Here is a 19,802-nt window from a genome sequence, read left to right as displayed (position 1 = left end):
AAAGACTTGCATTGGAAAGCATGCATTTCTTGAATGGTACGGTTCATCTTTTTTGTAACTGGATTTTGCTCTGGAGTATGAGGGGATGTGAGCTCCCTCTTAATCCCACGTGTATCACAGGAATCCTAAAAGTCATGAGAGAGACACTCTCCACCATTGTCAGTCCGTAGGCATTTAAGCGTTCTACCTGACTGATTCTCAACCAAGGCCAGCCATTTCTGAAATACTTGGAACACATCACTCTTCCGAGCTATAGCATAAGCCCACACTTTCCTAGTTGTATCATTGAATGTCACATAGTATTCAGCCCCGCCTAATGACCGTGTAGGCATGGGACCACATACGTCTGAATGCACCAAATCAAGCTTTTCAAACTCTTTCTTTCCCCTTCTTTTATGGGCTGATTTAGTCTGCTTCCCATAGAGACAATGCTCACAAATTTCAAAATCAGAGAAACTCAAATGCGGTACATAACCCAAACGGCATAAGAGTTTCATTCCATTCTGGCTCATGTGCCCCAACCTGCAATGCCACAAAGAAGTGCTTGGCTGCTCGGTTATTGCTTAAAATAATGAAAAGACATCCACATGTCTTACTCAACTCCTACCTTGCTTGATCTTTGGGATTAGAATGATTTATGAAAAAGATAGAAGATGATCTTAATGTTTCACTGTAAAGAAAAAGAGCAATCCATGAATAGGAATCTCTGCAACATATTTTGAACGTTTTCAATTAAAATATTGTAGGCCATTCAAGAAAAAGTGTTGAGAATCCAAGGATTTTTAGAGGCATTTAGAAAAAGTGCACTCCATGAATAATGATTTCTTTAGCATATTGAGAGAGATATTTACTAAGAATATGCTTTGTGTAGCAAGTGGTAGGTTTATTGAAGGAACAATTGTGTTGATGTCAACGATGGTGATGGGTTGCATCTTTCGAGGATATTGAAACAAACTCTTTTGATCAGTTGTTTATGCTATCAATGCCTTACCTTGTCAAAATCCTAGCACTCATCTTGCCATATGTTTGGGTAATTTCACAAAGCATTTTATGGTTATCAATTTTATATATATTGATGGCTCTATAATCTTTGAGTCTTTAGCACTAATGTGATAAAAACACAACATCAAAGACGTTTTTAGTATCCATCTCTTCTGGATATAGGTTTTTCACAATGCCCAATTCAATCCAAAATTGGAATCAAATTTTGATATTGGTTGGTAGGACCAAAGGGGGATAAAAGGATGTGTAACCAAAACTTCCCTCGTAACGTCTTGGTCATGTAGGTTAAGGAAATTATCAAATGAAAACTTTATCAACAGAACTTATTCTTTTATTAAAAGTTCCTTACACTATACCATTCTTTATTCAGCATGGTATAACCGTCATCATTTTGAATCCACATGGCAATAATTTTCTTGTAATGTTAGGATAATGAAAATTGGGTATGGATAAGGAGATTATCACATTTTCTCTCACAAGAGAATTTTCTTCTTCAAACTTATGAAACTACAATTTCAAGTGGTGGAGTGTCAAAGAAGCCCTTATTTAGTTTTGCTACTTATTTATCATTTATATAGCAAAGGCCAAAGTGGGCCATTGAAAAACATAATTTCTATAAACAAACTAAGGCCTTGAACCCACCTAGCTAGCATACCCATACACACCTTGAGAGTCCCAATGTTCATAGAAAACCTACAAACTATATACAATGAACCGGCAATATTTTCAATTTCACGTGTAAAAAATGTTTACTCAAATTTGGAAAATCTATAAAATTTTAGGCAATTAGTTATATTTTAGCTTAAAAACTGGCAAATTCTCAAGAAAAACCTTCAAAATTTGAAACCCCAAGTTTTGTGATTTGTTAGAAAAATGTTTGCTATGAACACTCCATGAGACCCCATAATTTCTCTTGGTAAGTCGACTTAAATAAATGTAGAGAGTACTTATGGCATTCTTGCTTTCTCTACATGAAACAACGTTGGAGTTTTTTGGAGATTTTGTCTAGGGCCATAGTTGGGTGGAAGACAACCTCCACTATCGAATCGCTCGCTCTTCTTTCTAGGAAAATTCGTTGGCTATTGGAAGATCGTTCTCTCATCGGTATCAATGGTCTCTATCAATGCTTCCGGTGGGGCAGGGCCCTTGATGACGATTTTAAAAAGAGCCCTAGCCTTTTTTTTTTGAAAGAAAAGGCTTGCTGGATCTTTTCGAAAATATCATCTATGTTGTACTAAGTACTTAAGGGCCTGTGTTATCAAATGTAACGAATAACGAATAATAAGTGGGATAAATATGCCTCCATGACTGGAAGGCCGGAGTGTCTTGTTGCATCATGTTAGGGAGGTTCGCGCGATCGCTCGCTCAAAAATTTGTACAATCGCTGGAAGTCTGTGTTTGGATTAGTGATCTTGTAGATGTTTAGTTAGTATAAGATTGTTGAAGGAACAGCGCCAACGCGAAGCACTTACCGTCATTCGCTGTAGTCCATCACCCTGCCTGCGAACAGCTACCAATTTTCAGGTTGTTGCTGTCAGACGTGCAACCTTTTTGTCTAAGGCGTTCGTGAATGATCATCCAGCCAGGAGAAGAGACAGAAAAGAAACAAGAAAAGCATCGAGCCTTGAAAATGGCAACAAACTCTCCACTTGTATTTGCCTACTACGTCACTGGGCACGGCTTTGGACACGCTACTCGTGTTGTAGAAGTACGTACCTGTCGTGTTCATGAATTCAAACTTTTCGATCTCTTTCTCTCAACACAAATTGCTTGCAGATCGTTCGACATCTTATTTCGGCAGGACATGAAGTGTATTTGGTCACGGCAGCTCCTGAGTTCGTTTTCAGAAGTAGTATATCTTCTTCTAGATTGCATGTGAGGAAGGTATGGACTTTGTCTGAAGCAAGAATTCTGTGGCGATCGTAGTTTCAAAAAATGGCACTTTTTCCCCGGACGACGAAAACAAGATGATTGGTTTCGTTTCTTTGGTTGCTTGTGCAACCTGTTTCCTCTGTCGTTAGCAGGTGCTACTTGATTGTGGGGCGGTACAATCGGATGCTCTTACTGTGGATCGATTCGCATCTCTTGAAAAAGTCAGACAAAGACTGTCGCTTTCAGTTAATTGCTTGCTTCTCCAATCCGAATTGTTCATTCATTATTTGTGTTTCGTTCCAACAGTACCGGCTAGACGCAGTTATCCCACGGACTATAATTTTATCTACCGAAGTGGAATGGCTTCGATGCATTAAAGCCGATCTTGTGGTTAGTGTACTTTACAGAACACCTTAAAGATCGCTGGCCTTTTAAATTCACGAGTTGAAGCAACATGAAAATTTCTTCGTTCTTGTGCTCTTACCCGGTATCGCTGGCTTGTAAACAGGTTTCTGACATTGTACCAGTTGCGTGCCGAGCGGCAGCAGAGGCGGACGTACGCTGTGTGTGCGTCACCAATTTCAGGTGATCCTTCACTGTAAGCATATTTGGTTACAGTTCATCTTGCAGAAATGGACCCCTTTGTCTACAAGCATTTTTCAAGCATGGAAAACACTTGCCCATTAGCTTTCGAAGCCAATTACTTCTTCTATATAAGGTTCATACCTCTAGTCCGTCACCTTAAGTAAGAATATCGAACGATAGTTGAGAAGAGTGGCTCTGAATAAGTCTTGGGAGTAGTTGTCATTTGCCTTTGTACATGAAGGCTGCCCTTCGACTTTTCTTGTACGGCTTTTTACTTTTCTGTTAATAAAATTTTTTGTCCACTTTTCCCCAAAAAAAAAACAATCATAAGCTCACCTCCACTTGAACCGCCCTGTCTAAGGGGGGGGGTCCTAACACTTCCGGAAGTATTACCGGAGGCCTAGGGCCATTGGTGCGAGAAGCAAGCACTACGTGCTATGGTTGACACGGATGGTGGTCATGTTCAAGTACTTCTCCAGTCGCTCCAAAGTGACCAAGATGTGAACACGGTGCGACCAGGGGTGATCAAGGTCTAACCATCTTGGCATGCTGCTCAGGTGACCATGATGTGACCTCGGTGTGACCCAGGTGTGACCCTAGTGTGACTCTTGGGGGAGTCCGTGACTGAGGTCCGAAGTACAACACGCCCTTAAGCCTTGAGGTCTAGACCATTGAGAAAGCTAGCCGAACGTGTCTCATCCTACATGTCCCTTCCACCAAGCTACTACTCCCAGCCAAGAGGTCCAACGTTGCCTGCCCCAAGACGCCTCTGTATTTAGCTCCAGCTATTATAGCATCCGAGTTATGCCCTAAATAGCGTTTACAGAAGCCCTAAATAGCCTCCTTTTCTATAAAGGCTCTACCTTTTTCTAAATTGATCTAAACATCATCCAAGCAAGTTCCAGTCTCAAACTAAATCGTTTGGTTAGATTGTGTCAGTCAATATTAACACTAGGGTAACCCTTGTCTCAACTTTGGCTTTTGCCATTGTTGTTAAACTATTTTCAAACCTTGGATCCTAGATTCATGGAGTCTTAAACCCCTAGATCTTCCAAGCACCATTAAATCTTAGTTGTCCCTAAATAGAATCATGTCCTCATAAATCAGAGTAGAAAAATGAAACTATGGTTTCAACATTCCTTCATGAATCTCTAACCATACTTTTGTTTATGAACTGGATTCCGAAGGTAATATCTGCAAAGATCTATCTGTTGAGCAATGGAATCCTTTAGTTACCCTCTGGTTATTATGAAAAGTATAATGTAGAATTATATGAGTGGATATTGAAATCAATTACTTCTAGCTTATTCTCTCAACTATTTCACACGAGGGTCGAGTGAAGCTACTAGAATTGAGTATATATTGAAATCAATTACTACTGTCTATTCTCCTAACTCTTTCACATGAGGGTGGAGTGAGGCAAATACATGGCAACCTTACTAATGTTGAGTATCCTTCAAGATCAAATAATGATCACTAGGATCACAAATCACTATATCCAAGATTTCTACGTATTTCATTGCTCAATCAAACGTATACTTGCTTATGTTTAACTATTCAACAATACATGTTGATTTTATCGGGAGCCCTCATCATCCAATAATGGTGAACAACCACCTTCATAGTCTTGGTTGACTTCCATTTGTCCAACATGGAATATCCAACCACTATGCTATGGACAACTATCATTGTATATGATGTCCAAGACATATGTAATGGAAAACTATCACTATGTTATGTCTAAGACATACTTCTACCAATTTAATTCTGGTAACTTGGAGGCTATTCCCATTAAGCTCTCAACTACCCCAATTGTTTGTCTCAAAAAGCTACCAAAGTTTCATAAACTAGGCAACTTATTTTTTCCTTCACCCTTGGAGTTTACTTACCGCAACTCCTTTGCAAGGAAGACATTGACCCCATACATACATATAGGCATCTTGTACAATTCCATGGGTATATATAAGTTTATATGTATGGGTCTTCATCTGTGAAAGGCTCCTCAAGTTCTGCGAGACTACTGGCGGAACGTGATCCCAAACTAGCTCTCGGGGGAGTCAGGAACAAGGCTCTCCTGTGAGTGGGTGCTTGTCCCAGAAAGACTGCTTTGTGTGATTTTGCCTGGGGTTTAGAGGGCGAGTAGTCAATATCTGTGTGTCGCTGTACTAGTGTGGATATCGTGTCAATACTTCACCCCGAACAGCTCCGCACACTTCTGGAGGTGCCAGAAGTGTGCCTGCTCCACCTTTGCCTCCAACGGCAATCTGATAAGTCCTGTCGCCAAACCACACACGCCAAACCACACACTGGCTCCTCGTGCGTGAAGCTCAACTGAAAGTTCACCTTCGTACCATGGGCGTACCAAAGGTCTAGTCCATGTGGCCCCATCCACTCATTCATCATGAGTGTAATCTAATTCCCCGAAATAGCATTGAACACCTCCGGTGGTGCCGGTGTGTTAAAAAATCTATACATTGGTATCTAACAGACCATTTATTGTAGAAGTACAAACTGTAAATAAAACATTGCTTGCGGAAAATTAAACTAAGAGATTATTCAAAGACTCATTTTTCTTTGACAGAGAAGGGAGGCATACAAATTAGAAGCAATACATAAGACGACATCGGGATCTGATTATAAAACACCGTCAAAGTCAGAGCAATGAAACACTTCTCTACCTTGTCTCTGGCCAAAGAGTAGAGAAGAATTGTTATTGACTCTTCCTCCAATCTGAGACTCTTGTGCATGAAAGGCGTATTGGAAATCCTTAGCCGACTTGGTGGCGGAAACTCCTCCCTCCTATGAAGTTGATCTCTTGGAGTCGTGGAGGGGAGGAAAGTCCACAAAATAAAGAATCCCCAAACCTGTGAAGTGGACTCTCTATCAATATGATCTAGAGGAACAAGGCGAACAAAGGTGGAGGGCACAAACTTTGCCAAGTCTCCACAACAAGCGAGAGGGGAGAAAGAGTTCCTCTGAACCAATCAATAATGGTGCCAGTGTTTGTAAGATCCGTGCGTGAAGGATACTGTAGAGCCAGGAGCCACCTTAGGCCCTTGACCAAGCAGAGGTACCTGCTGTCAGAGGAAGGAGGCTGCTCAGAAATAGGAGGAGCAGCTCTTATGAGGAGCCCTTCAAAATAGGAGAAGGGGACGAAGGGTAGCCATTTGCCAATCGAAGATTGATGGGCACTTTAAATAGAATTAGGATCTGTTCGTCACTAGGGAGAAAAAACTAGGAGGAAGGAGAGGGTAGGATGGGGGGGAGGAGGCCGCAAAGAGGAAGGGAAGGCAGCAAGAGAAGGGGGAGGGGAGGGGCTGCAGAAGGGAGGGAGGGAGGCGAACGGGGAGGGGCAACATGAGGGAGGGAGGGGGAGGGGTGAGAGAGGCAGCAGCCAGGAGGGGAGGGGAAGGGGAGAGAGACAACAGCAGGGAGGGAAGTGAAGGGGGGAGGAAGAAGGGGAGGGGGGGGGCTGGGGGAGGAAACAGTGGGGGGTGGAGGCGGAGGAGGGGGAGACAATAGCAGGGAGGGAAGGGCTGGGGAGGGTAGGGGAAAGGGGAAGGGAGGGGCAGGTGAGAGTAGTGGAAGGGGGAGGGAGGGAGAGCCTGGTGGGGAGGGAGGGGGGACAGCAGTGGGGGGGATGGAGAGGCAACAAGAGGAAAGAGGAAATCTGAAGAGGCTTGTGTCAGAAAAAGGATTCTCGGAGTGTAGGTTCTTCCAATAATCTTTTGGATATACCCACAAGGTGCTCAATTTAGCTTGGACCCCATTAATTGACCTTGTAGGATCTAAAAACATGTTTCAAGGTCATATTAAATCCATTTTGGGTTCTAACTTGTATATGTTTGCTCTTTCCTACTTCTTTCGTAGGAAGAGCTGGGTAATCTCAGTATGCAGGGTTCCGAGGCTTTTTGTCACCTATAGATATATTAGAGTTGTCGATTGTAGTATACGTGTAGCTTAGGACCTCGAGTCGTGTTCCGGTGAGAGACGTAGGCTTAAGTGTGGTAAGCAAACAAAGTGCATGCATGTGTAAAAGGAACGTGTATCATCATGATTGAGGTAATGAAGGCTTTCGCCTTCATTGGGGGTTGTAGGGTTTAGGAGGAGTTTAAGGGTTAGAAGGAGGTTCCAGGGTTCAGAAGGAGGTTCCAGGGTTTAGAAGGAGTCCAGGGTTAGAAGGAGGTTCTAGAGGTTCCAGAGGTTCCAGGGTTTAGAAGGAGTCCAGGGTTAGAAGGAGGTTCCAGGGTTTGGAAGGAGTTCCAGGGTTTAGAAGGAGGTTCCAGGGTTCAGAAGGAGGTTCCAGGGTTCAGAGTAGAGTACATGGTGGAGAACTCGTCTCCCTCGTAGATCATGGAGTTTTAAGGATTGAGGACCACAGGGTTTAGGGGAGCATAGTAGTGGGAGAGGAAGAAGGTGTAAGAGCATGGGGGAAAGAAGAGAGAGGAGAGAGGAGGAGGAGGGAGGAGGAGGAGGAAGGAGGAGGAGGAGGAGGACCAAAGTCGTATCACAAAGTTGTAACACAAAGTTGTAACACATTCTCTCTCTACATGTAGAAGTTGTAACACAAAGTTGTATCACATTCTCTTTCTACATAAGTTCATGTTGCCACAGAGTCAACAGTATATTAATGTATACAAAATGGCTCTTAGACAGAGAAGCAATAAATGTTGGAATATAGTGTTCCATGTCTATCTAGACATGAGTAATGTCCCATATGGAAACGTAGACCCTTGCATTGTGTCAAACTTGACACGTGAGGGCTGGTTGGGATACTTTCTCCTTGTGTCTACACAAGACGTGAGTAGACCGCAAAGTTACTAAGTGGCTTATTCCCCAAGGATTTCACGAACAATGGGTTATTCTAATCGCATGTTGTTCTAGTTGTTACCACTAAAGTGATAATTGACCAAATCCATAGCATATCAGCCGAATCCATGGCTAATTAATCACATACATGCATCCATTGTTCTAGTTGTCGTCACTAAAGTGATGCAACTGTCAAATTCATAGCCGATCATCCGAGTCCATGGCTAATCAATCACATACATGGCCATAATTCTTGTGTCCCATACCACGGGAATGAAGAGACATGGAGGTAGGAGAATGCCAAGCTAACTAGAAACGGAATCGAAATATGAAAAGCATAATGGAAAGGCAAAATGGAAAGCAAATGAAAGAACAAGTGCTAGGCAATGATAACCAAAATACTCACATGATATAAAGCTTGATGTTGACTGTTGTATCAAGACTAGACAAGTACAACACTATATAGTGTGCCACTAGACTCTAGAAAGTCACAATGCCTATGGGATATCTCCCAATATGACACGTGGCATGTCTAGGACTCACTAGACTATAAAACACCCCCTAGACACCTAGTATACTCATTTTTGACTCACTTTGGCTTCATATTCCAACACCCCCCCATGAAGGCAAGGTGAGAGACTACTGGAATGGAACCAAGAACAGAACATGACAATGACGGTCATCAAACTGTGCACCCTATGTAACTCAGAGGCTAAAGTCTGAGCGTGTTCAGAGGTTGATCCAAGCACTCTCATGGCTTGAGACTCAACATGCTCAGAGGCTCACATTATAGCATGGTTATATGACCAGCTCATAGGTCTAGGAATACACCACCATCCTGGAACTCAGCCAGGCCTGATAACGAGACCTATCAAAGCCAATACATATGGCTCCCACAGTACATCCCCCCTAAGCCACACACCAAAAAAATAGGAAACCCAATACATATTTTTAGGAGGACTTTCCAAGGTAGAGGACCTTTAGACTCAATGAAAACCAAACACTCATTACATATCATTTTAGGGGGACTACCCAGGGTAGAGGACTCCAAAATACATCAAGCTGTAGGAATAATAAAAATAGATCTCTTAGGAATAAGAGATGTCCTTCAAGTAGCTAATGCACATGTGTGCACATCCCTGCGAGACGATGACGATGTCAATGAAGCGCTAGGTAGGAATGCCCCAAAAGATGTGTCGGTGAAGTCCATGGGTAGCTCAATGGAGCACTCACATGGTGATTCTCAAAATGACTAAGGGAGAGTCACCGATGTCGAAGTAGAGGCCGGAGGTGTCACGAGCACTTCGAGGAGCCAATCAATGTTTACCACGGGCACCACGAGCACTCGCAGAGGTGATCGAAGAAGTCAAGAAGTAACCGGGACTCACATCAAGCTCACATTATGCTTCTTTTTGCTGTTCAGATCGCGAGCAGTGGGCGGCAATCTTGGCAGCGGATTTGGCAAGCAAGAACAGAGCTTCATGGGCAGCAGCAGCAGCGTGAGCTGCTAGATGATGGCGGGCAGAGAGTAGAGCTACGTGGGCAGCAGCAGCAGCGTGGGCTGCTAGATGGCGAACATAATCAGCATGATTTAGGGCAGATTTTGAGCAAGAAATGGGACAGGAAAGTGGCGCACTTTTGGAGAGAAGAATGCTGCAGCTCTTGGGTAAGTTATGGCGGGCTGAAAATGAAGACGATGGAGAGGGTAGCGACGAGGTAGATCAGCTCCAATGCCGGTGGTGAGGCTTGGGTAGGAGGAGAGGAGCTCAAGGTGGAGAGGCAAAGGAAGAAGAGGGAGTGCTCAAGGAAGGAGAGAAAGAGAGGCTAGCCCTCCAAGTGGAAGAGAGGACCTTCCAATGAGGAGGAGGGAAGGCAGCTTCATGGCTACTCTCTTACCTCAAACCTCTTGGAGGTGGCTTTGATACCATATGAAGAGACATGGAGGTAGAGAATGCCAAGCTAACTAGGAACGGAATGGAAATATGGAAAGCATAATGGAAAGGCAAAATGGAAAGCAAATGAAAGAACAAGTGCTAGGCAATGGTAACCAAAATACAAACATGATACAACACTATATAGTGTGCCACTAGACTCTAGAAAGTCACAATGCCTATGGGATATCTCCCAATATGACACGTGTCATGTCTAGGACTCACTACACCATAAAACGCCCCTAGACACCTAGTACACTCATTTTTGACTCACTTTGGTTTCATATTCCAACAGGGAATCCACCAATCTAGGTATTTAGCCAAGTTGTGATTACCTAGGGGGAACCAACTGTTGCATAAACTAGACTTTAACCAAGTATCAAAGAGATACATAGTTTGCTTCTTAAACTCAAAAAATTATGAAAATATAGAGTACAGGGAGATACGTATTTTACATACTTTACTTCTTAAAATCAGTTCCAAAAAGAAAAAAAAAAAACCCAAGATTGTAAATAGCAAGCATTCCGAATCAGCATTATATGTCCTTTCCTCAAGTATGTATTTTTGCAATTATCCTCCATGGCTAGGAAAAACAAGGGAGTAACCGTACTCCAACTCTAGACTATTCTTCAATAGAGCTTGAGGACGAGGCTGTCTCGGAACTTCAGTCTCAAGAACTTGAAGTAACTATACGAGAGATGAACCGTCTTCAAGAAGAGTTAAAGGCTTCTTTAACGCATAAAGTGCAAAACCATCCCACAGCAGGATGGATAAGTAACAGTGAGGATAACATAGAAGACCAGTTTTCCCGATTGTTGAATGCGGACAAATACTCTGAAGGCTGGTCTACTCCATCTAGCGATGGGTGGGCTACATTAGAAGCCCAAAATAATATCAATAAGGATTTCTGAGCTAGCCCAAACTAAATTCTGGGTAAATGTTTTAAGCAGAGTCATTATCCATTGAACCACCATTTTGTTTATAGGGTAGAGAGAAAAGATTTAATCATCAATTTTGGCTACTCATACATATTGTGATTACTTTTGTCCATCATATTCTTCTTAATTTTATGTTCAAGTATTCTAATGATTTTCAAAGTATGTAGAAATATACAATGATATGGTATTGTAGGATAGACTAGGACTTAGTCTATTTTAAGTGTTAGTACTTGGATGATATATACCAAGTACTAGTACTTCATTTTGTTGAACATTTCAGTTGGAGTTCACTTGTGTTCACTTCTTGTTCTCTTGTGTTCACAGTCTATCTCCATTCTCGTTCCTACATGTGGTATCAGAGCTAGTCGATCAAACCCACCTCCTTCCTGCTCTCCCGCGTGCTCCGTCGCACTTTTGTTGCAGAGAAGAAGGTTCCATTGCTGGGTGACTTCGTTTTAGCTCACCCACAGTTCGTGAGAGCTCCCACGCCTGCTCGTGTACCTGTTCCCTGTTGCTGCCTATTTCAGCCGTACTGCCTGCCATCAGCTACACGTGCAGAGCCGTACCAGTCCGTACTACCACGCGGACTGTTTCCGTACAGTTCCGTACTGTTGCAGCTCAATTTGCAGCTCGCCGTCAGCCTCCCGGACCTGCATCGACCTTGTCCATACAGTCTGTACTGTTGTACGGAATGCTGCCCGTACAGTCCATACTGTTGTATAGACTGCTGCCGGCCTCTTTGCCTCTCCATTTGTGCCAGTCAGTTCCATACCGTGCGGACTTGCTGTCTGTACATTTTGCCATCAAGAAAGGTGTTTTCAGCTCCGGCTTCAGCTCGTTCTCCAGCTCCAGCTCTTGGTCCTTGCCAGTGTTGGCTGAAGGTTATGCACATTTTGGATGCCATTTGAGCAAGAAAGTGCTGTTGCATTGTGAGCCGTTGTTTGGCTGAGATTCAGGTCTATTTTGGTGCAGAAGTTCATTGCATTGTGAGCCAGTGTTTGGCTATGTTTTGAGGACTACTTTTGGGGCAGAAATATATTTCTTGATTGCATTTTGTATCTCGGAAGTGATTGTGGTTTAGGCATATATTTTTGGGGCAGATTCTCTGCTATTTCAGAGCAGTCACTGTGAGTGTATGCCATTGCAGTGATTGCATAGCAGTTAGTTGCCTTTCAGTTGCATTTTATTTGCATAGTAGTTAGTTGCCTTTTAGTTGCATTTTATTTGCAGGTACATTTGCCTTTAGTCTTGAACTTGTAGTCATGTCTCTCAATGAGAATTTTGGTACCATGACTGAGGCAGATAAGTTGGATGGACCCAACTATGCTTTGTGGTCCATTTAGTGTGTCATTTTGTTAGCTGCAAATTCTGGGTGGTCAGTCTTTCAGATGGATGTCAAGAATGCCTTTCTGAATGGGGATCGCAAAGAGGAGGTCTATGTGCAGCAGCCCCAAGGTTTTGTGGTGGAGGGACAAGAGCACAAGGTATGCAAGCTGGAAAAGGCATTATTTGGGCTCAAGCAAGCACCTCGTGCATGGTATCATAAGATACATAAGTTTTTGCTGTCCCAGGGCTTTGTGAATACACATACGGAGCCCAATCTCTATGTTCTGCAAGAAAACACAGATTTGGTCATTCTTGTGCTATATGTGGATGACATTATACTCACTAGCAGTAATTTGCAGAAAATTGCAGAGTGAAGTCCGTCTTATGTTAGACATTTGATATGACAAATCGGGGATTACTTCACTATTTCAGTTGGAGTGCACTTGTGTTTACTTCTTGTTCTCTTGTGCTCACAATCTATCTCCATTCTTGTTCCTACAAAGTAAAGCTTTTAAGTTTTATACATATAAAGTGCATCCTTTTATAAAAGTTGGTTACTCTATGTTTTCATAATTTATTGAGTTTAAGAAGTATGTAAAGTTGGGTACTCTGTCGAGCATTCCAATACAATGACATAGTTTAGCGGCGCAATCAATCGACATCTCCTTGATTTGCGCTTCTTCCCAGCTCTACTCTCACATCCATACTTGCCTATGCACCACAACCAGCCTCCATCTTTTGCTCGTAGAATAAGCTTAAAGAATTCTCACACTCTCTGCAATCTCACTCAACACAAGTGTACTAGATAATGAACCATGGAAGTAAATTGCACAAGAGATAGAGGCAGAATAGCACTCAGTGTATGTTGTCTACTGCTCATAGTTACCCAATGTGTATGTGAAACATTCTGCATGGAAATATTGCATAACAAAGGAACACCATCAGCTCGTCAGAGGGGGAGTCTCAAACGAAGGATGTTTGCTTGAGATCCAATGAAGAGACTGACACATGAATAGGAATTGGTGAGATATGGCTGGTGACTGGTGGTAGCAAACGAGTCCAAAAGAGACTGTGTGCACTATAAAGAGCTCCAAGATAATCCCAATCTAAGTTCTAGGAGATGTATGGGCTGCAGGAGCAATATGGAGCCACTTGGCAATCATTAAGCACAAGAGTGGCTGTTCCTTGCTTAAATTTGTGGCCCCCATTCCCCTTGACTTCTTATAGCTGGCCTCCTCCTTAACACTTGTCTTGTAATAGGGGGAGCTGTGCTGCTGCTGCGATGCTCCATGGCTGACCTTGAGGAGTCTAGGATCCACAATGATTGATAGTCAAATAATAAGAGCTAAGCCATTTATGTAGCCACAACCCATACAACAATATTTAGCGAGGCTTTATTAAACCTCCCTCGACCTCCACTTGGCCATAAGGGTGATTTACCATGGCTAATATCCATTATGCATAGGTGAATATGCTAGGTATAGACTAACTAGGGTTAGTTTGAGACAATATATCTAATTCTACTTGCAAGCCATCATTTAAGGTTTGGTTTTGGCACTAGATGCATTATCTTGGCAACATTTGCCTCCTACTTGGCTTCTAGCCTCTAGATCGAGGTTGCTACTTTCCATCTTTGTTGCCCTTTTTAAGATGGTTACCTTGATAGGTTGTTTTGGTCAACACACCTTTGTATCCTAAGGAGAGTTTTATTCAACTTAATAGAAGCGATTTTTGTTCATGTCAAAGGGAGATGGGGAAGAAGATGTATTATCGACCATAGTCATTTATGGATTGTCTACTTAGGAAGTCGAGCTTGTTCAAATATAAGATGAAGCTCGATAGATAGATATCCCCATCAATATCATGGGGGATTGCACCAATGTATTTATGGATAGACGTAGGAAATATAATGACCGATTACTTATTGCAAATCTAAGTAGTTGATTAAATTTAGGAACTACTATGCAATCATGTGAGAATGCAGAATGCCAAAAGTTTTACAACATGAGAAGATTTTGTCTAACTAGCTCTTTCATATTTTGATATTCTATAAGCTTCTTCATGATCTTGTGGTTTCATGAGATGCATCTTGTAGTATTTTGTAGCATGTCGAGAGTTAATGTAAGTCAAAAGAATTAATGTGCATGGTGAGCTTATGGATCAAGGGCCTTCGGTATGAGAACGTGGACGCTTGTTTTCAAAAGTTATGCCACTCTATCATGAACTTGAGCATACCATTCATGAACCTGTGCTCTACATGGAATAGCTTTGTTTTCAATTTAAAAATTGTTTATGCAAAGGATTATAATAATTAATTTGACAATGGATATTACAAAGGAATGTTTAGCTTGACTTTTATATGTCAATCTCCCTAATATATCTCCTTTGAATGTGAAGATATTCAAGAAATGTTATATTCAAATATACTGTGTACTTCTATTGGGAAGGATTATTTTGATTTGACAAAAGATTCCCCTTATGTTTTAGCTTCTTATAAGCTAACAACGAAGAATGTTGGTGCACAGTTGGGACTTCATATACGCAGAATACATAATGGCTACAGGCCATCAATATCGCTCCATTGTTTGGCAGGTGATGGTTCTATCTCTAAATCCATGTTTATTGTTGATAGATCTTGTGCATTAGCAGTGTTTACAATAAGGACACTATGCAAGAATAACTCAACAAGGACACTATGCAAGAATAGTTTTCCTTCATAAGTGAACAAACAAACAAAAAAAAATATAGAGAAAAGAGCATAATAAACTCCTTAGTGATAGGGACACTGTGGAAAATACAACTCCCCAATGAGGGGTACAATATAAGAAACACAAGGATATCCCCTTGGCAAGCCGCTCTTGGGGGTCTACCTCGTACTACAAAGGGTTGAACGAATAGCCACTCCTATGGTTTATAATGCCATATTATACAACCATTTGTGAAGGAAAGGGCCCCGTTTCCATATACTGATGAAAGGCCCCCTCCTATGCCTAGCGCGATCCGAATCTCCCTAGAATCTATCCCATCTACCTCCAAGAGAATGAATGATATCTAGCCAAATGCTGCCCATTGTCTCCAAGGCTGATGTGGTTTGCTGCTCTATGGTGCTTGCACCTAGTTGCCCATACGTACTAAGCAATAATGCTCGCTATCGACTCCCATTCTGCTCCAGTCATGTCCTAGTCATGCACTGCTCTAGTCCCGTTACAACTCATGCAGCGCTCCAGTTATGCCATTCATGTGACTAGAGTGTGACCAAGGTCCAATCATCCTTGACGTGTTGCTCGAGTGACCAAGATGTGAACAAGGTGTGGCCCAGGTGTGACCACCCTTGACGTGTTGCCCCATTGACTAAGATGTCAACAAGGTGTAGATTAGGTTAACCAAGGTGTGACCATGGTATGTGAAGAGAATCAAAACTTGCAGCTTCATTATCACATGCGCATAAAATGACACGACAATAATAAACCCAGAAAGTTAGAGAGACATGACACGGTATGCTTTGGAAATATACCAACATCAATTCATGCATGGAAGGGACAACTTCCAGCTCGACCCTACACACAGACAAGCTGAGCAGCGACTATTCTTATTCATAGAACGATAGTTCTTAGTGGACTCTACTTAAATCGCTAACTAGGTAGACTCTTCGTCAGCATATTTGGAGGGTTATCATTTGTATGAACCTTGACAAGCTCTATGCACTTGTCCTCAAGTACCTCCCTGATGAAATGGTACTTGATTGTGTTTAGTCTTTGCATAAAAGACTGGATTCCGTGCTAGTTGAATAGCACTCATGGAATCACTATGCAATGTCGGTACACCTGTATGAATCCTCAAATCTCCCTCTAGCTGAATAGCACTCATGGAATCACTATGCAATGTCGGTACACCTGTATGAATCCCCAAATCTTCCACTAGCCGATCAAGCCATATAGCCTCCTTGTATTCCTCTGTGGCTGCAACATACTCGGCCTCTGTGGTAGACAAAGCAATGCACTTCTGTGCGCGAGACATCCATGACATTGCACCACCTGCAAAGGTGAACACATAACCAGAAGTGGATCTCCAACTATCCACATGCATTGCATAGTCTGAATCTGTGTACCCAAGTACACACATCTCTCCTCTTTCAAAGTAGATACATATCTCCTTGGTACCCTTCTACACCTAATGATGCACTTAACTGCCTCCCAATGCCTCTTTTTTGGATTAGCCATATATCGGCTAACAACTCCCATAGCAAATGCAAAGTCCGGTCTTGTAGCTAGGTCTAGTAGCTATCATAGCATACATAAGACTTCCAATTGTTGATGCATAGGAAACCTTGGCCATCATGACCCTCTCCTCATCTCATTTGGGACTATCTGCCTGACTCAGTTTCACATATGGAGGCAATGAAGTATATACTGTCTTCCCCTCCATATCGAAACACTGTAACACTTTTGTAACATACTCCTTCTGTGAAAGCCAAAGGAGTTTCCTACTCCGGTCACGCGTGATGCGCATACCAAGAATATGACATGCAGGTCCCAAATTCTTCATGTCAAAGGCCTCGTGCAACTTGACCTTCAATGCATCGAGCTCATAAGTGTTCTTGCTAGCCAATAGCATATCATCCACATAAAGTGCCAGGAGTATCAGCCTATTATCCTTATCCTTTTTAGTATAGAGGCAGTGATCAATCTCACTTCTAAAACCTTGGGACTGAATGAAAGCATCAAACTTCTGATACCATTCTCTAGGTGCTTGCTTAAGGCCATAGAGACTCTTTTTTAGCTTGCAACCAAATCTTTTCTTCAAAGCCTTCCGGCTATACCATGAAAATTTCCTCATGCAAATCCCCATGCAAGAAAGCTGTCTTGACATCCATCTGCATAAGCTCCATATCATCTAAGTGTTGTCATCTTCACAACCAGAGAGAAGATCTAGACCCATTTACATGGCAATGCTTTCTTTCCATGTGGCAAAGAAACTATGGGATTGCAGACAGGCGAGGATGATTTTTTCCAAGAAAAAGACTTCTATTAATAAGAAAAAAACCCGCGAGAGCAAGCTCAAAGCGGAATACATCATGAAATCATGAGGATAAATAAAAATCCCTCAGAGTGAGGTGGAAAACAACCAAGGCTGAGGCTGAAAGTGCCATCTCAACCCTGTAGTAGTTTCAGAGAAGAAAGGAGAATCCTTCCATTCCCTGAAGAAAGAAGCCCTCCTAGCTGAGGTTGCACGGGAGTCCCCCTGCATACCCGTCCATACGGCCATCAAAGTATGTACGATGTCTGTCCAGATACTAGCCAATGTGTGCGAGGGATGAACCTGAGTACCCTCCATAGCCTCTGTGCATCTGGCTCTCCAGATATGCCAGGCTGCTATGCTCGCTAGAATCTCCCAAGAAGTATCCATAGAGGCATGTACAGTTGTAAAAGGAAGGTCTGGTACCACATCCAACGAACAGGACTCAATCCGATGACATCGAACCGAAATGGCCCGAGAGGAGTTAACTCCCTCATAGAAAACCTGAGGTCCTGTAAGAGAAAGCCAAGCCACCGAGGCCCATGTCATAAAAAGTGGGGAATGGGCAAAGTGACTGAAAATCCTGGCTACCCCCATCCAAATCAACCTCGCCTGTCTGCAATCCCATAAGCAATGCTGAATAGACTCCGAAGCAGAAAGGCATCGAGGGCATGTAGGGGAACCTGGATCTCCAAAGGTTCACTGCAATCCCTCCATGGATAGAAAGCCAAAAGAAGATAGTGATCTTTCTATTCCTGTGGGACTTCGAGAGCCTCCTCCAGAAGCACCTCTGTTGATCCGCAGTAATACCAAAAGTCTCCTAATGAGGAACTCTGGAGGGTCTCCAACCTCTACTTCTAAGCTGAAATCTCGTGGCATTACTGACCGTGTAACGAAAGAAGGGGATGCTCTTCTCTCGATGCCCTGCGTCAATCCACTCCCACTCTCCGGGGTCCCACTGTAAATACCTGATGGGAACTCCCCCATAGAACCAGAGCCTCCAAGACCCGGTGGAGAGTAGCCGGGGGTCTGGGTCTAGGAACCACTCTAAATCTGATCCCTGCATCAAAAGACCTATAACCCTGATAGGCTGAAAAGCAGACTCAAGCAAGATGTCCTCTGTGGACCTGAGCAATCTGCCACCATCCTGGACACTAAAAACCAAAGCATCCTCCTGTGCATCTCGGAAGGCCAAAACCTGAAGCGGAACCCCGCCTCTCGAAAAAGTACCTGCCCAAGTGGAGGAAGTGAGTGGCATATCATCTGTGTCTACCCAAACCTCTGGAAGGGCTGCCTCAATCTGCAAGATCCTCCCTGCACTCCCTCTGAGATGTCCTGTTAACCTTGAATTGTTTCCTCTAGAAGCTTGCGGAAAGCTTTCCAAGACCCCATAGAAGAAGCAGGTCCCCTCTCCCACCTGGACCACTGCATGTAGAGTGAGGCACCCAGTGGCCTGCCAAGGTCATCTAAAATACTGTCATTCCACATGATGGGTTGCCTATCAATCTCTTCCCGAGAGGAAGGAGGAATCCTCTGAACAGTGCTTCTGAAACTGGCCCAAGCTTTCAGAATGGCAACCATGAGAGGGGACGAAGGTGACCTGAGGTGGTGTGCTGTGGTGAAGATCCATCTAACACTGCTCATCCAGTCTCCTCCTGAAGAAGGTGTGCACCTCTGTATGCTGCTGATAAGAAAGTCCTTCCACGGTTCCTGCCCTGGCATAAGTCCGCGCACCACCATCTTGCAAAGTAAAGCTTTGCACTATAAATCTGGATCAATAATATTGAGACCCCCATCCTGTGTAGGGAGGATGAGGGTCTCCCAAGCCACCCTGGCTAAGGCATCTGCTGTGCCATCAAGCCCACTCCAGAGAAAGTTCCTGATCGGTCTTCTGAGCTGAATGATGCAGTCCCTAGAACGGCACCAACATGAACAAACAAACCAGGCTGTGGCCAAGAGGACCTGGTTGACCACCACAACTCTAGAGGCAAGATCCAGCTTGGCTGAGCTCCAAAAAAGAAGCTTCCTTCTGATGCTCTACAAAACGGGAGCAAACTGCTACGTGGTAGAAATATCCAAGCCGACCTGGCAGCCCAAATACCTGATAGGCACACCCCTCTGAACCCAAGTGAATCCTATGTCAAGCCCCCAAACTGGAGTGTCCTCATCATTGATCCAAAAGCCATTGGATTTATGCCAATTTATCTGCGCCCCTGCCGCCAAGCAAAATAAATCCAATGCTGTCCTGAAAGAAGTGAGCGTCTGTGGAGTGGCATCCAAGTAAATTGCTGTGTCATCAGCCAACTCACTGTCAAGTAGCTCC

General features: G+C 43.2%; 1 protein-coding gene across 2 annotated transcripts in view; it reads left to right on the top strand.

The window, feature by feature from the left end:
* The first annotated feature begins 2,312 nt into the window (after nucleotides 1-2,312).
* LOC147888956 (L-arabinokinase-like) overlaps nucleotides 2,313-19,802 on the top strand; it is a 284,402-nt gene continuing 266,912 nt past the window's right edge. For both annotated transcript variants that reach the window (XM_087393001.1, XM_087393000.1), the window contains exons 1-6: nucleotides 2,313-2,710; nucleotides 2,779-2,886; nucleotides 3,027-3,095; nucleotides 3,181-3,264; nucleotides 3,383-3,459; nucleotides 14,989-15,055. In XM_087393001.1, the coding sequence (XP_087249127.1) occupies nucleotides 2,573-2,710; nucleotides 2,779-2,886; nucleotides 3,027-3,095; nucleotides 3,181-3,264; nucleotides 3,383-3,459; nucleotides 14,989-15,055 (543 nt within the window). In that variant the 5' untranslated portion in view covers nucleotides 2,313-2,572. The remainder of the gene's footprint in view (nucleotides 2,711-2,778; nucleotides 2,887-3,026; nucleotides 3,096-3,180; nucleotides 3,265-3,382; nucleotides 3,460-14,988; nucleotides 15,056-19,802) is intronic.

The sequence above is a fragment of the Dipteris shenzhenensis genome, chromosome 21 (assembly GCF_047967505.1).
Source record: "Dipteris shenzhenensis isolate YYH24624 ecotype China chromosome 21, Dip_SZ_1.0, whole genome shotgun sequence".
NCBI classification, from domain to species: domain Eukaryota; kingdom Viridiplantae; phylum Streptophyta; class Polypodiopsida; order Gleicheniales; family Dipteridaceae; genus Dipteris; species Dipteris shenzhenensis.
Note: the sequence above shows the minus strand (reverse complement) of the source record. Positions and strands in the feature narration are given on the sequence as shown.